This window comes from Balaenoptera borealis, assembly GCF_965194805.1.
Source record: "Balaenoptera borealis genome assembly, chromosome: 13".
Taxonomy (NCBI): Eukaryota; Metazoa; Chordata; class Mammalia; order Artiodactyla; family Balaenopteridae; genus Balaenoptera; species Balaenoptera borealis.
The window spans coordinates 71,797,505-71,813,475 of record NC_138870.1 but is presented as its reverse complement, the minus strand read 5'-3'; the positions used below and the strand labels follow the sequence as shown (position 1 = coordinate 71,813,475).

General features: G+C 39.2%; 2 protein-coding genes across 6 annotated transcripts in view; one reads left to right on the top strand and one right to left on the bottom strand.

Moving 5' to 3' along the window:
* LRRIQ1 (leucine rich repeats and IQ motif containing 1) overlaps positions 1–8,588 on the bottom strand; it is a 304,399-nt gene extending 295,811 nt beyond the window's left edge. For all 3 annotated transcript variants that reach the window (XM_082351784.1, XM_082351783.1, XM_082351785.1), the window contains exon 1: positions 6,155–8,588. In XM_082351784.1, coding sequence (XP_082207910.1) covers positions 6,155–6,243 — 89 coding nt within the window. In that variant the 5' untranslated portion in view covers positions 6,244–8,588. The remainder of the gene's footprint in view (positions 1–6,154) is intronic.
* Positions 8,589–8,800: 212 nt separating this feature from the next.
* The window catches only part of SLC6A15 (solute carrier family 6 member 15), a 51,710-nt gene continuing 44,539 nt past the window's right edge, over positions 8,801–15,971 (top strand). Inside the window, exon 1 of one of the 3 annotated variants that reach the window (XM_082351801.1) lies at positions 8,801–9,046. The gene's annotated coding sequence lies outside the window, so the exon portion shown is untranslated. Of the gene's footprint in view, positions 9,084–15,971 lie in introns of all 3 variants that reach the window. The other 2 variants (XM_082351802.1, XM_082351803.1) reach the window with 2 other exon arrangements.

The following is a 15,971-nucleotide window of genomic DNA, read 5'->3' as shown; positions in this document are numbered from 1 at the left end:
ATCTGCAGAACTAATCAGGGGTATGCTCTGGAGGAACTCAGTGGGGTGCAGATCTACCTGATTTGGATCCTCAAACAAGGAGTTTTGTCAGACCCAGAATCTGGTTTGCCCACCCCCAGGCAAGGTGCTGAGTCACAATCCCATCCCCTGTGGAGAGCGCCTCCCAGTCCCATCTGACCAGAAGGACTGGTGACAACTCCTGGAAGCTGTGCAGCCCAGCAGTGCTCAAGACAAGAGAAGAGCAGACAGAGCTGACAGTCTGCGGAACAACGCTAGTGGCCCTATTTGGCCAGGGAACTTGGGTTGTGGGTTGGCTTGACTTAAGACAACAAAGAGCATTGCCAGTTTTAGAGACGCTTCTCCAACTGTGCCTCAGCAGGGCGTCTAATTCATAGTCCCACTCACCTCTGAATGTAGCCTTCAGCCTGTCCAACCAGGGAAGCCATATAGCCCATTCGATAGCCCTACATACAGTGGCGCTTGAAAGAGAACACAGGCTGTGGCTTCCCCCATCTGCAGAGCAAAACCGGTGGCCTCACTGGACCAGGGAATTCAGTGTAACCTCAGGCCTGATTCAGGTCCTGAAACAGTAAGCTGTACAGACCCTGTGATGCATAACTCACAACTCTCATTTAAAAAAAAAATGACTGGGGCAAAAATAATCATAAATACAATAACCTGTTATTAGTTACACAATTAAAAAACAATAAAAAATGTAAATTGTAACAGCAATAACCTAAAATGTGAAGAGGAAACCAACTAAAAGTGTAAAGTGTACAAATTCTATTGAAGTTAAGTTGTTATCATTTTAAAACAGGGCATTAAAAGTTTAAGATATTTTATGTAAACCTCACGGTAACCCCATGGGAAAATCCTGTAGTAAGCACATAAAAGAAGTCAAAGCATATTAATTATGGTTGAGTAATATATGATGCTATATTACTCAACCATAAAAAAACTGAAATTTTGCCATTTGCAACAACATGGATAGACCTTGAAGGCATTATGCTAAGTGCAATAAATCAGACAGAGAAAGACTGTATGACCTCACTTGTATGTGGGATCTAAAAACAAAAAACAAATCCCAACACATGGAAAAAGAGATCAGACTTGTGCTTATCAGAGGCAAGTGTGCTGCAGGGAGTTGGAGGAAGGTGGTCACAAGGTACAAACTTGGAGTTAGAAGACAAATAATCACTAGGGAATGTAATGTACAACATGATGACTACACCTAACACTGCTGTATGAGATACAGAAAAGTTGTTAGGAAAGTAAATCCTAAGGGTGCTCATCACAAGGAGAATTGCTTTCTTTTACTCTTTTCTTCTTTCTTTTCTTTTTATTGTTATCTATATGAGAAGATGGATGTTAGCTGAACCTACTGTGGTAATCATTTCACAATATATGTAAATGAAACCATCATGTTGTATGCTTTAAACTTATACAGAGATATATGCCAATAATTTCTGAATACAATTGGAAAAAATTTTTAAATGCATATAGTGTCAGCAAAAGAAAGAGTTAACTTAAATAGACAAACAGAAAAAATGAATTAATAATAAAGTATCTCTATCTACCATCCCCTTCCTATTTTTCTCAAAGTCCCAGGCAGGTAGTAAACTGTTTCTATCTTATAAAAGAGTATTTGAGAGACTAGAATAGGAGTGTAAACTATGGATCATTTTATGATGCTAGAATAACCTTGAGAAACAATTTTGTGAGGGGAGTATAAACAAATCACAGATTAATTTTTTAATGTATTTAGATTAAAAAAAACCCTCTAAATAAAATATGAAAAAGTTGGATCCATCAATTTATACAGAGAATAATATTATATCATAGTCAAGAAAACATTTATTCCAGGAATGCAAGCATGGATAAACAACAGAAAATCTATGATAATAAATTTTATATAACAATTTAAAGTTTAAAAAACATAAGCTTGACTTTATAAAGTAATACGGGCATTTGATATATCTGGGTCTCCTCTCTTTTCCTCAAACATGCCAGGTGAACTTCTCTTAGTGTCTTTTCACTGACTGACTCCTCTGCCTGGAACACACCCACCTCCCAACATTCACAATGAGAACACCTGCAAGTCCTTCAAGTGCTTGCTCCAGAAAACTCCAGTGAGGCCTACCCTGACCACTCTACTTAAAACTGAAATCCACTCTCCTTCCCCTGACCCTCCGAACTCCCTTAGCTTGGTTTAGGTTCTCTTTTTTATTATATAGCACTTACTTTCTAACATACCATATGATTTAATTATTTATTATGTTTATTGTGAATTGTCTGCCTTCCTTCATCCCATCCCACTAAAGTATAAATTCTATGACAGCAGAGATCTTTGTCTGTTTTGGTTACTGATGTATTTCAAGCACCTAGAACTGTGCCTGCTACTTAGTACGTGCTCAATAAATATTTGTTGAATGAAATAATTCATGATTCAAAAACTTAGTAAATTAGTAATGAAAAGGAATTGCTTTAACATAACAAGTAGCATATGTCCAAAAAACCACTTCAATGTACAGAATAATTTTCACTTATCCCACATTATTCAGCTGTATCAGTTGAAGGAAAATTGAAATATTTTTTACTTCTGGAGAAATACTTGTGCCCTGAGTCCCCTAAGTGCCTCCTTTCTGCTACTTCAGTCACCCTTGCTCCCTTCATGGAACCCTGGCTCTCTCTATGATCAATTTCCTTTGGTCAGTGCCAATTATAGATTATTACTTACATAAAATTAAATATTTTAATATCACCATTATTTGAATCAAACATGAAAGAATATGTAGGTGAATGAAATCACCCAGGGAGAGTATGGAAAGAAAAAAGATGTAAGGACCAAGGACAGAACCCTAAAGCCATCAACATTTATAAAGAAGATAGATAAGGGGTTGCTAAGATTTCAGAAGAAAACTGTAGGCATTTACTTTTATAAAAGAGAACCACTGATTGCATCCTAGAAGGCCTATAGGTGCCCTAAGTACTTAACTATCATCTTAATTTAATAGAACCCCAGTATCAACCTAGTTTTCTTGAGTCGTTCTGGTTATGCTTCGATGAGAAAAGCAGTCATTTGTAATACTTTATAAAACAACAACACTAATAAAAACAAACAAAACTATATATTTGTATATTGCATGTATATATAGACATATAGGGAGAGAGAGAGGAAGAGAGAGCGAGAGAAGGAAAGGAAATTTTGTAAGAATACATATCAAATAGTTAACAATATTTAACTATTAAATATTAGCTTGTAGAATTGACAGAAAGGCAAAGAAACTTAAACACAGGGACTTTAACTTTTTAACTTCTTACCATGTACAAGTTCATACTTTGACATTTATTCGATGAGTAGGGATCATTGTTGTATTAAAATAATAATTTAGAATTTAGATTAGATTATGGAGTCTATGGAACTTGAATAAATCGGTAATGAGATTTTGAAATGAATCAAAGAAAAAGCAGAAAAGGCATGACATGCAAAACAAATACTATAAAACATTTTGTTTTTACGTCTCTACATAGCTGTAGACCCAGATTAATGCTTGGGCACAGTACCTGACATATATGTCAACTGAAGAAAAATGCACAACCTAAAAATTGTGAGTTATGTTTTATTCAGGGACCAAACAGAGCACTATAGCCTGGGAGACACCTCTCAAATAGCACTGAAGAACTGTTTCAAAGGGGTAAGGGAGGAGCCAGGATATATAGGAGTTTTTGCTGAAAAAAAACCATGTAGTCAAACATCGAAAGATTACTGCTAATCACAAAATACAGACATCTCAAGTGAATGATTTTAGTGCTTTTCTAAGTATGGGAGGATGCAAGAGTCTGGGATCATTGAAATTATTCCTTAGATATGCATCTTAACTACTAGAGCCAGTATCCAGCACAGAATGTTTCCAATTTTTCTCCATCCTGAATTCCCCTCAGGGTGCACCACTTGGGGAGCTGCTGCAGTGGCTGATGGCTTGATGGTGGGTAACATATGTTGCTTATTGTATTAGCAGGCAATCATCTTTGTTTACTAAAATGGCAGGTGATGTTCTTTGTCCACATATATAAAGTATTTTAGAAGTATAATCTATTATTATATAAAAGAAATTTATAATTAAAAAGTAACTTAAGGGACTTCCCTGGTGGTCCAGTGGTTAAGACTGGGCACTTCCACTGCAGGGGGCGTGGGAACTAAGATACTGCACGCTGCGTGGCTCAGCCAAAAAATTCTAAAAAGTTATCACTTTTGTTTGTATTTTCACGTATCAGAGCCATTATGGCTTTATCTACAAAATGCAGAAACACTAGCAAATTTGATCCTTGTCTACTGTTTTGAATGATTCATTATCTTAGTCAATTGTTTAAAAATTTGCTTTGATTGCTTTGACATTTATCTTTTCAGTTAAACCATCGTCTGCTTATACAGAGATCAGACAACCTGGTTAATTGCCTTGCTTTTACCTCTCAGTCCTTCATCAGTCATGAATATATAGGATCAACAGAATATTCACTACGCATTTTGGGATTGCGCAGACTTTATTTTAGAAACATTTTGAGACTATATATCAAATAACATTTGGTATAGAGGGTCATATAATAAAAATTTTTATTGGAATGAAAAATAGAATCTCCACAATATGCTGAATATTATGGTGTCGGGAAGCAGAATTTGCCACCCTAAAACAGGTCTCTTTGTCATATTAGTGAATTTAAGCTGTTTAAAAAAATTTTTTTTTTCCCCCTGAGAAACAGCAGACATGGAAAGGGCTCTGAAAACCACTAGGAGTTGCCTTTTTGTAAGAAACATTTACATTTATAAGGGACATCTCCATTTGTAAGTGTGTCTCCCACTGTCTATGGAAGAGGAAGATGACCAAATCTCTAGAAACTCTTACCAGTGGAGAAGGCAATGACTTAAGTATGCATCACAATCACCCTTGTTTACTATGCTTTCCCTGGTCACCTCCCATAATGACTCTCAGCATCCTCAACATCCTCTTTTGTCTTTAACTGAGGATGGTATTTAAGGTGAGGGCTTGGGCCATTTTGGTAAGTTACTCAGTTTTCCTGGGTCTCTCTCATGTATACATGTTATTAAAATTTGTTTGATTTTCTCTTGTTAATCTATCTCATGTCAATTTAATTATTAGACCAGCCAGAAGAACCTAGAAGGGTAGAGAAAAATTTCTTCCTCCCCAACAATAGGAAAATGAATTAATATAATCTCATGATGTGAATTGATTTCAATATTTTCCTTTGAATTGTTGTTTCCCCTTGTACAATGAAGACCTTTACTTTCTCAGACTATCCTTGGGAGTGAAATTTCTGGATCTTGTGAGAGCTGCATCCTTTGCACTGTCTTGTGGGACACCTCTTACATCCTTAGTTAAACCATAAAAAGGCTTATTGGTTTGAGTTGCTATTAAGATCCTACTCATCAATGGCCAGACAATGCACGGGATCCTTTGAACTGGAAAGATTTCTAAATTATTAAAATTTTAATTAAACGATTAATTAAACAATTGTTCCTATGTTAATTGGCAGAAGTGCCAAAAGGCAGAATTTTGAACATGAATTAATATTATCTCATGATGTGAAATGATTTCAATATTTTCCTTTAGTATCATGCTTTTAAAACTTTATAAAAGAATCTTTGAATTGTTTTTCTGAACTCTGGGAGTTTTTGCGTAATATTGTCATTTTGAGGGATTTGGTTTTAAAAAATACTATGGTAGAAAGTCTTGGCAAGTCAAGATTCCTCCCACCACATACACCCCACACACACTTAAGGGAATACTCACTTACCTTCTCTTTCAGACCTTCTATTACTTTTCTTTTTTTAATGAGAAGTATAATATTGATTGCTTAAAAGTAGGTGTCAAATTCAGAAGGTGATTTAGATACAGGCAGGTATTTATTTACTGTATCTAAGAGATGCCTCCTGACTGTGTGAATTTAGACAACCAAAGCCTCAGGTTTTTCTTCTGCAGTGTACCTACCTCATAGGGTTGGTGTAAGCATTAAGAAAAATCAAGCATATGGATTATTCCACACATTGCAAAGGCACATACTCAGCATCACATCAATACGTGTTGATATGTAAGTACACGTCAGTACAGCGTGGGCATAAGGATGAGTCTCCCTTTACCTGTAGGGAGAAATCTTCTTCCAAGTTCTTCTCTTCCCTTCTGTGTGCTGCCTCCTCCCGCTGCACCAACACCACCACATGCTGGCCATTTTCCTACCGTGTGACAGAGAAAGCACTCAGTAATTGCTAGCTAAAAGATGTTAGCAGTTGAACAGTCAATCTTTGAAAGATTTTGTTGTTAAAATTTTTAAACGGTACTGTTCACCTCCATGACTGGAAGTACCCAGGATCTCCTTTTAGGACCTTTGCACCCCTACTCCACTTCTTATCTTCTAAGGTGCCTAGTCCTGGTGGTAATTCTACACTTTCCTTCTGTTGAAATCTATATATCCATTAAAGGCTTACAAAAATGCATGGAAAAAAAAAAAAGCGCCAGACAGATCTGGGGTTAAATCTCCATTCTGCCATTGAACGTCCCTGTGTGACTGTTGCAATTTTTTTCCTTTTTTCTTCTTTTTAAAAAATTTTTAACTTAATTTTATTTAATTTTTTAAAATTTATTTATTTTTGGTTGCATTGCGTCTTTGTTGTTGCGCGCGGACTTTCTCTAGTTGCGTGGAGCGGAGGCTACTCTTCGTTGCGGTGCGCTGGCTTCTCATTGCAGTGGCCTCTCTTGTTGCGGAGCACCGGTACTAGGCGTGCGGGCTTCAGTAGTTGTGGCAGGTGGGCTCGGTAGTTGTGGCGCACGGACTTAGTTGTTCTGCGTCATATGGGATCTTCCCGGACCAGGGCTTGAACCCATGTCCCCTGCATCAGCAGGTGGATTCTTAACCACTGCACCACCAGGAAAGTCCCACATTTTTTTTTCTGGGTATCACCTCTATCTAATCTCTAACTTAGGAAAATCACATCATTAATTAATTGAGAAGATTAAATAAACTATTTTAAAGCCCCAGGTGCTTAGGGGGAAACTCAGTAGCTACTTTCTCTTATTTTTCCTCATTGGCATCAAGACATAAATTGTATCGATCATTTTTGAGGGCATTGCTCCACAAATAATTTGTCACTTGTACCTTTGTACATGCATTTGAGACAGGTGTCAAACATCAGTGAAAAAGTGTGAGGGGGGAATACTGGTAGGCCAGAAGGCCTTCCTGGTACTACTATAAACAATTCTTGCAAGCATACAGAAAACTTTGTTTCCCACAGATAAGCCTAATCCTGATTATGGAGGACAGAGCTCTACTTATTTTCTTAAATTCTTCTCAGTTGTTATTGGTATTATTTTTACTATGTCTCAATTTCAATATATATAAAATGATATATATTAACATAAATATTTGTCTATCACCAATATGTGAAGTAAAAGCAAATTAGACAAGATGTTCTGTAAGACTTTTATTGTAACTGTTTTTAGCTTTTCCTGTGGGGCATCTATCAGATTATTTATTTACCCATGCCAGGAGAAGGGCATCCAGAGGATCAAATCTAATTTAATTTTTTCTTAAAAAAATTTTTTTTAAAGGTGGGTTTGGAAGAGACTGAGAAAAAGCTCTCTTGGCTGCATTAAAAGCTGAGGATTAGTAGCAATGTTCTGACCTGAAATTTAGGTCTTGTGATTTCTTTCCAGGAGATTTTTCACTGCATGAAAAACCTGTCTGCAATGGCCTTATTATTTAATTCAATCTTAATTGGATACAAACCGTCAAAATCTGAGGGATTGTTGGAAGGCCTAAAAGTGCACAAAGGTATTTTTTTAATGGTAATATCAATCATCTAGAAGTGAAAATGTCCTTCACCAAGTCACTAAAACTTTCCGCTATAATATATTTTACGTTCATTTTGCATTTCTTTTAAACTTTCAAGGACATAAAATTTAATCTCTAGAGCAAATGCCCTGTTTGGGGGAAGATTCAGCCATTTTCAAAAGTAGTCTAAGCTTTTGTGCTCCGTGATGTATATTTAAGGAATTCTCCACGTGGCTTAATGAGTATGTCTTCATTGCTACAAGAGGTGAGTCAGGCTTCATTTTGTAATAAGACCCCTTGGAGACGAGTGGGATGCTAAGGGACCAACATAGGGTGAGGACTGGCTCCTTAAAAGAGCCTTTCATAATTTGGCCAGAATCACTGAGCGCTATGAGGCCACCGTTTGATGGAGAAGCAAATGCCCAGAGTGCTTTCCTTTTGCGAGAGATGCAAATGGCAGGCTGGGAGAGAGAGCTAGGGGAAAGGGTACTTTGAGTCATTCACTGCTTCTAGTCCGGTCCCCGACGTTCGGAGAATACTCAAAGGGTGTGAGGTAGGACCATTTCTATTGTTATCCCGGCTGAGACAAAGGCGGGGTGGCAGTGGTGGGGGCGCGCAAGTGGTGCCCATCCTTTCGGTTGCGTAGGTTGGGGGAGTACGGGATGGCACGGGGGATTTGTTTTGTTTTGCTCTGGAGCCGGCTTCCCGGAGTCCCTCCCGTCCCCCGCCTGGAGCGCAGGGAGGACGCCGCGAGGCAGCCGCAGCGGCCTCTGCGTCAAGGGGCGGCGGGCCGGGGAGGTGCGGCGCCGGGCCTGGAGACCTGGCTCGCGTCCCCCAGGCGCCCGCAGCCTCCCCCCTCCCCCGCAGCCTGTCGGAGGCCGCAGCTCCGGCGGGCCGGGCACGTGGGCGCCTCCGTCACACCCTCACTCACACACTGACACACACCCGCGCGCGCACGCACCCGCGCGCCTGCATCTCGTGCTCTTCGCCTGGCGGACACACAGGCGCTCAGGAGGAGTCCCCTGCAGCCCGCAGGGCAGAGACCCCCTCCACCCTGCCCCAGGACCCGCCCGCCCTCAGCAGCTGCTTCTCTCCAGACAGCTCCCCGCGGCCTCGGTCAGCCACCTGGACCCGACCCCTTGGCCACTGCTGCTACTGTCGGGACGTGGACACAGCAAGAGGCGCCGGCCAAGACACCCTGACGGTGAGGACACGCTCCTACCGCTAAGGACACGGTGGAGGTAGGGTGGGGCTCACCGCGAGGCACCCTGGACCTCGGGGCCGGGGAAGGGAGCGGAATTGATGGAGGGATCCCGGGAAGGACTCAGGCTGTGTCCGGGGGGTGAGGGGAGGTAGGGCGGCTCCAGAGCCCCAGGAGGGCGAAGCTGGGCTCTGCGGGCGACCCTTCGGGCTCTGCGTCCTGCACCTGTGCACAATCGGGGGGCCTAGAAGCGGTGTGTAACGGGAAGCACATGGGTCGAAACGTGCCGCCATCCTTCCTTCCTGTCGTGACCACAGCATCCCCAAAAGACTAGTCATTTCCAAGTCCAGTCAGGGTTGGCCGAAGGGCGGGGTCCGCCTGAGGCAAGTCGGAAAGTTGCCAGGGTCAGGACGGAGCGAGACGCTTCCAGGGCTCTCGGTGAGTTGGAAGCTGATCCTCGTGCAGGTGAGGGTGGGGCGGGGAGAGGAGCCAACCGCATTCCTCGTTCGCTTCTGGTTGCTTTTGCAACTGCCGAAGGCGACTGCCCAAGGCGGTGTGTTTTCACGTGACCCCAGTTCCCTTTTGCCTGAGGTATCCTGCGTTAACTGGTCCTGAAGTGGGCCTTTCTCCCGCACAAGGCACGAGGCTCCCGGAGAAAGCACAGCCTGTGTGTTTCTGCGCATCCAGGGATTCGAGAATGTGGCGGTGAGGGTGTTGGCGCCGGGATTTTAAGGAGACGATGGGAGACCGTTTCTACGTTTCATGAACTCGGCTCGTTTGTGCGTGGCCTGGGCAGAGGACCGTTTTGAGTATAGGGGTAGACTTTCAGTCAGTAACGCGCCTTATAAATACGAATGGATCAAAAACGCTCGAGCTGTCCTGGGGACAGTTATGACCTACCCGGTCTCAGAGGCCGCAGTGGCTGGAATGCTTTTCCGTTAAGCGGAAAAGCGGCGTTTGCCGCTCGCTCGCGGAGAGGGAAGCCCCCAGGTTCGCGCTCTCCGGTGCTGAGCTCTCCTTTCCGCTTTCCATTCTCTTCCCTAGCGGGGAAACAGTGGAGTAAGAAGGGGCGGGGTCCGCACTCGGGCGCGGTGACGTCAGCAGTGTTTGGGTGCTTATGCAAATGAGACTGCGACCGTTTCTCCTAGGCCGGCCGTTTCCCCTCCAGGTCTTAAAGGTAGACCCAGTCTCAGTCTGCACCGTTTGTTTGGTCCACTGCCCAGAAACACAAGAGGACCGAAGCGTTTGCGTTCTGTGCTACATTTGGGCTTCTCGTTTCCCCGTTTTTAAAGCTGTTTTATACCTGTCATTGCCTGGTTGCTTTCCCGAAACACGGGGGACAATGTGTTTGCTTTAAGAAATATCATTCTCTGACGAACAACCCCGTGAAGAGCTCCTTACCCCACCCAGCCTCAGTTCTGCAAGAATGGTGCTGAGATACACTCCTGCTTCTGTCTTCAACGCCTAGTATTGGATTTGACTTGTAGGAGGTATTTAATAAATTACTTGATGATGGACCGAAGAGTGTGTGTATTTCTCTCATTAAATTCGGAGTATTCAACCATCAAAATTGTCTATTTTGCGAAAATGAGTGGGTTTTGTGTCTTACATGACCAACGATCCATGTATATTTGTTAGCTTAAAATATATTATCAATATATTACTGAATTCATTGACCATTTTCCTCCAAATGAAAAGAACATTCAGTGTATTCTTTTTTTTGTAGAAAGATAGGAATTAATGTTGTTGTGAAAGGAAGAGAATGTCATCATTTGTTCACAAGTTTTCTTTTTCTGATTGCACGTTATATATTTGATTCAATAATTACTTTATATTCCAATATATGTAACTCAAGATACTGTATTTTAATGGCGTTAAGAAAGATATTTACATATGTTTTTAGGAAGTAAGTGCTCTGTTATCCAATTAATAAATAAGAAATACTATCTTAGTCTAGTTCAGGTTGCTATAACAAATTACCATAAACTGGGTGGCTTATAATGAACAGAAATGTATTTCTCACGCTTCTGGAGGCTGGTCCAAGATCAAGGTGCCAGCAGATTCCGTGTCTGGTGGGAGCCTGCTTCCTGGTTCATAGAGGGTGCTTTCTCACTGTGTTCTCACGTGGTCGAAGGGGCTAGTTAGTTCTCTAGCGTCTCATATTAACCCCCAAAAGCCTCAACTTCTAATACCATCACATTGGGGTTAGAATTTCAACATATATGGGATGGGGGGAGGACACAAACATTCAAACCATAGCAAACAGTAAAGAATTTTTAAATTGGATAATAGCTGTTTGAGATACCAATAATCATGTGGAGATGCTTAGTTGTCAGTTGTTGAAATTTTAAAATAAGTTAGAATAATTACTAAAACCTAAACTTGATAGGCATTAGTTTACCCAGTGATCACAGTTCAAATTTTATTTTGTACATGTTAGAAAATATGCTTGTCCTGTCATGACATAAAACTTTTGTCTTAATTGGTAAGAAGTTTGCATTCTTTTGAACTCTGGGGTTATCATCCAGGTAATTAAAAAATCATTGACTTTTAGAATGATAGACCTGAAAGAGACTGTTGGTGATCAAAAGGGCGGAAAGCTTTTACTTCTCAATTTACTTCTCAACTTCTTTTGGAGAGTGTGTTAACCCCTTTATTACTGCATACATATGCATGATTGGCTGTAATAATATATTCCTATGCAGAGTCGATTTTAAAATAGTTTCTGAGCAGATGGCATTATTAACAAAAATCCATGGGTGTAGTCTGATGCGTGAAAACATTCAAGGTTACATAGCAGGCATCTTTAGATTTATTTCCAATTTGCCCTATAACTTAAAGCAAGTCCTAACTACTCTTTTGGATATATTGAGTAAATAATTTTTTTAATAAACAAATTTATCTGCTTATACATTAACTTTGACCAGTAATGATTGTCTCATATTTCTCGGTGAACAGCAAGCCCTAGAGACTGGGCTACAGGGTGGTATTAAATGCACAGTACCACTTGATATAGGATAGAGCTGTTTTCAGTCTCGAAGGTCAGTTTATTTCCTTGTGATTGATGCACTAAGGTATCCTTTCACATCAGATTAATTGATTGTTATCTTTGAACAGAATGCTTAACCTGGGAGCTTTTTCACCTATCAGATTGGCAAAGATCAAAAATATTACTCACCGATAAAGACGCAGACAACTTAGAGAATGGACTTGAGGACATGGGGAGGGGGAAGGGTAAGCTGGGACGAAGTGAGAGAGTGGCATGGACATATATACACTACCAAATGTAAAATAGATAGCTAGTGGGAAGCAGCCGCATAGCACAGGGAGATCAGCTCGGTGCTTTGTGTCCACCTAGAAGGGTGGGATAGGGAGGGTGGGAGGGAGACGCAAGAGGGAAGAGATATGGGGATATGTGTATACATATAGCCGATTCACTTTGTTATAAAGCAGAAACTAACACGACATTGTAAAGCAATTATACTCCAATAAAGATGTTAAAAAAAAATATGACTCACTGTATTGAAGAAGGCAGAGGGAACCAGGCACTTTCATACTTTGCTTGTGGTAGTACAAATTGAGACAGCTTTTATAAAGGGTCATTTGTCAATATTTACCAAAAGTATAAAAGCATATAACTTTTGATTAAGCAGTTCCGCTTCTAGGAATTTATTCTACAGATATGTAAATGTCAGATATACAAAGTGAGTTGCTTGAACACTGAAGCAAACTGTCAGAAATGACCGATATATGACATACTCATACCATCATTTTAAAAAACACAGTAATGTATGACATACCCATATGATCATTTAAAAAAAACACAATAAACTATTGTATTGAGAGCAAAAGGTTTTAAAGACTTTTAAAGTGAAAAACCAAGATGCAGAATTATGCATCATATAGTATATAGTAACAGTGGTGTAAAAAGAAAAAGGTTGGGAAGGTGGAAAGAAAACACATATTAGCCTGAATATACATATTAGCTTGAATATATACCAAATATCTGTGGAGGACTTTGGTGACTTATAGAGAGAGAGGGATGGGATTAGATGTGCTGGGGAAAAAGAGTGGGAAGATTTTTTTCACTCTATACCCACCATATTACTGTATTATTTATTCTAAATATAAATTTGAACATATTCTAAAGTGAAAACAGTAGCATATAAAAAGTACTTTTGGGAGAAGAGTAGCCAGGTATCAGATGCCATCAAATGAGTAAGGTATAAAAGTCAATGGATATTTTGGGTCCATGATTTTTGTAGTTTCTGAATTTATAGGAAAGTTTCCTACATTCAGTATTCTTAGTAATAAAATTGTATTAGAGCAGCAGATGAGATTTAGTGGATTCACTAAAATTAACTGGTTATATCAGCATAAAAATGCACATTTTTTAGTGAGTTGACTAAGGTTTTTTTTTTTTTAATTTGAGATGGTTATAGATTCATATGTAGTTGTTAAGAAATAATTATATAAGATAATATATAATTATAAGAAATAACACAGAGAGTTCTTGCGTGCCTTCTATGCAGTTTTCTGCAAGTGTAACCTTTTGCAAATCTATACTATGACATCATAATCAGAATATTGACATTGATAAAGCAAAGTTACAGAGTTTCAGCATTATAAGGATCCCTGTGTGGCCCTTTCATAAGCACAACCACTTCAGTCCTGTTCCCAACCTGTCCTTAAATCGTGGTGACCACTAACCTATTATTCATGTTTGTTGTTTTGTCTTTTCAAGAATGTTATGTAAGTAGAATATAATGTGCAACCTTTTGGAATTGGCTTTTTCAACTCAGCATAATTGTCTGTAGATTCATCTAAGCTGTTGTGTGTATTAGTGGTTTGTTTTTATTTCTGAGTAGTACTCCATGGTATGGATTTACCAGAGTCTGTTTAAGCATTCACCCATTGAATGACATCTGAGTTCTTTCCAGTTTAGGGTTGTTATGAACAAAGCTGCTGTAGAAACTTGTTTACAGGTTTTATGGAACCTAAATTTTCATTTCTACAGCATAAATGCCCAGGAGGGCAATTGCTGGATTATATGGTAGTTGCATGTTTTGTTTTCTGGAGAGCTGTACCATTTTACATTCTCACTAGCAATGTATGAATGATCTAGTTTTCTCCATATCCTTGCCAGAATTTCGTTGTCTTTCTATTTTAGCCATCCCAATAAGTATGTAATGACATCGCATTGTAGTTTTAGTTACCATTGCTAATGGCTGATAATGTCAAACCTCATTTCATGTGCTCATTTGCCATCCAGACATCATATTCAGTGAAATGTCCCTTTATGTCCTTTGTCCATTTCCTAATTATTTTAAATTGATGACTTTTATGAGTTCTTACAGATCCTAAATACTGTTTTTTTTTCTTGGGGTTGTGGTCTGCAAATGTTTTCTCCCGGTCTTTAGCTTATTTTTTTCATCCACTTAATAGGTTCTTTCACAGAGCAAATTTTTAAATTTTGAAGTCCATTTTACCAATTTTTGCTTTGATGGATTCTGCTTTTGGTTTCATGTCTAAGAATTCTTTGCTTAGCTCTAGATCTCAACATTCTTTCTGATGATTTCTTTTTAAAACGTTTATAGTTTGACGTTTTACATTTAAGTCCGTGATTTATTTTGATTTGTTTTTGTATAAGGTATGAAATTTAGGTCCAGGCTACATTTGCTTGGGAATGCCCAATTGTTCCAGAGCTATTTGTTGAAAGGGTTATCCTTTCTCTACTGAAATTGCTTTTGCACCTTTGTCAAAAATCAGTTGGATGTATTTGTGTGGGCCTGCTTATGGGTACTCTCTTCTGTTTCATTGATCTATTTGTCTGTCCTTCTGTCAGCCTCACACAGTCTTTATCACTGTAGCTATATAAGTCTTCAAATAAGGTAGAAAGATTCCTCCTACTTCATTCTTCCATTTTGAAATTGTTGTAGCTATTTTAGTTTTTTGACGTTTTATATAAATTTAGAATAATCTAATCTATATCTACAGAAATTTTTGCTGGGATTTTATAGGAATTGCCTTAAATCTGTATACCAATTTAGGAAGAACTGACTTATTTACTGTGTTGAGTCTTTCAGTCCGTGAACATGGTATGTCTGTCCATATTAATATTTAGATCTTCTTAGATTTCTTTCATCATGTGAAGTATTCAATATAAAAGTACTGTTCATATTTTGTAGATTCCTTGGTATTTTCAATATAGGCAATCAGGATGTCTGCACAAATGGAAAATTTTCTTTCTTCCTTTCCAATCTATATGCCTTATATTTCCTTTTCTTGCCTTACTGCACTGGCTAGAACTTCCAGTACTACAGTGAATAAAAGTATGTGAATGGACATTCTTGTCTTGTTCCTGAGCTTCAGAGAAAACATTACATTATTAGTTTTTGAATATTGAACAAGCCTGTGTACCTAGAGTAAGACCCACTTGGTCATGGGGTACAATTCTTATTATATAGCACTGAATTCTGTTTTCTAATATTGTGTTAAGGAAGTTTTTGTCTTTATTCATGAAGGATATAGATATATAGTTTTTTGTTTGTTTTATTCTGGTACCATCTTTGTATGGTTTTGGATTCAGAGTAATACTTAATAAAATGAATTGCGAAGTGTTCTATCATCTTCTATTGTCTGGAAGAGATTGTGCAGAGTTGGTGCTAATTGTTTCTTAAATGTTAGGTGGGATTTCCCAGTGAAACCATCTGGGCCTGGAGATTTCTTTTGTGAGAGTTTTAAAATAATGCATTCATGTTTCTAAATAGTTATATGGATATTAAATGACCTGTTTTATGTTGGGTAAGTTGTGGTAGTTTGTGTTTTTCAAGGAATTAGCCTATTTCAACTAAGTTGTCAAGATTTATGTGTGTAGAGTTTTGCTAGTATTTCCTTATGGTCATTTTGATGTCTGCAGGTTTTCTTA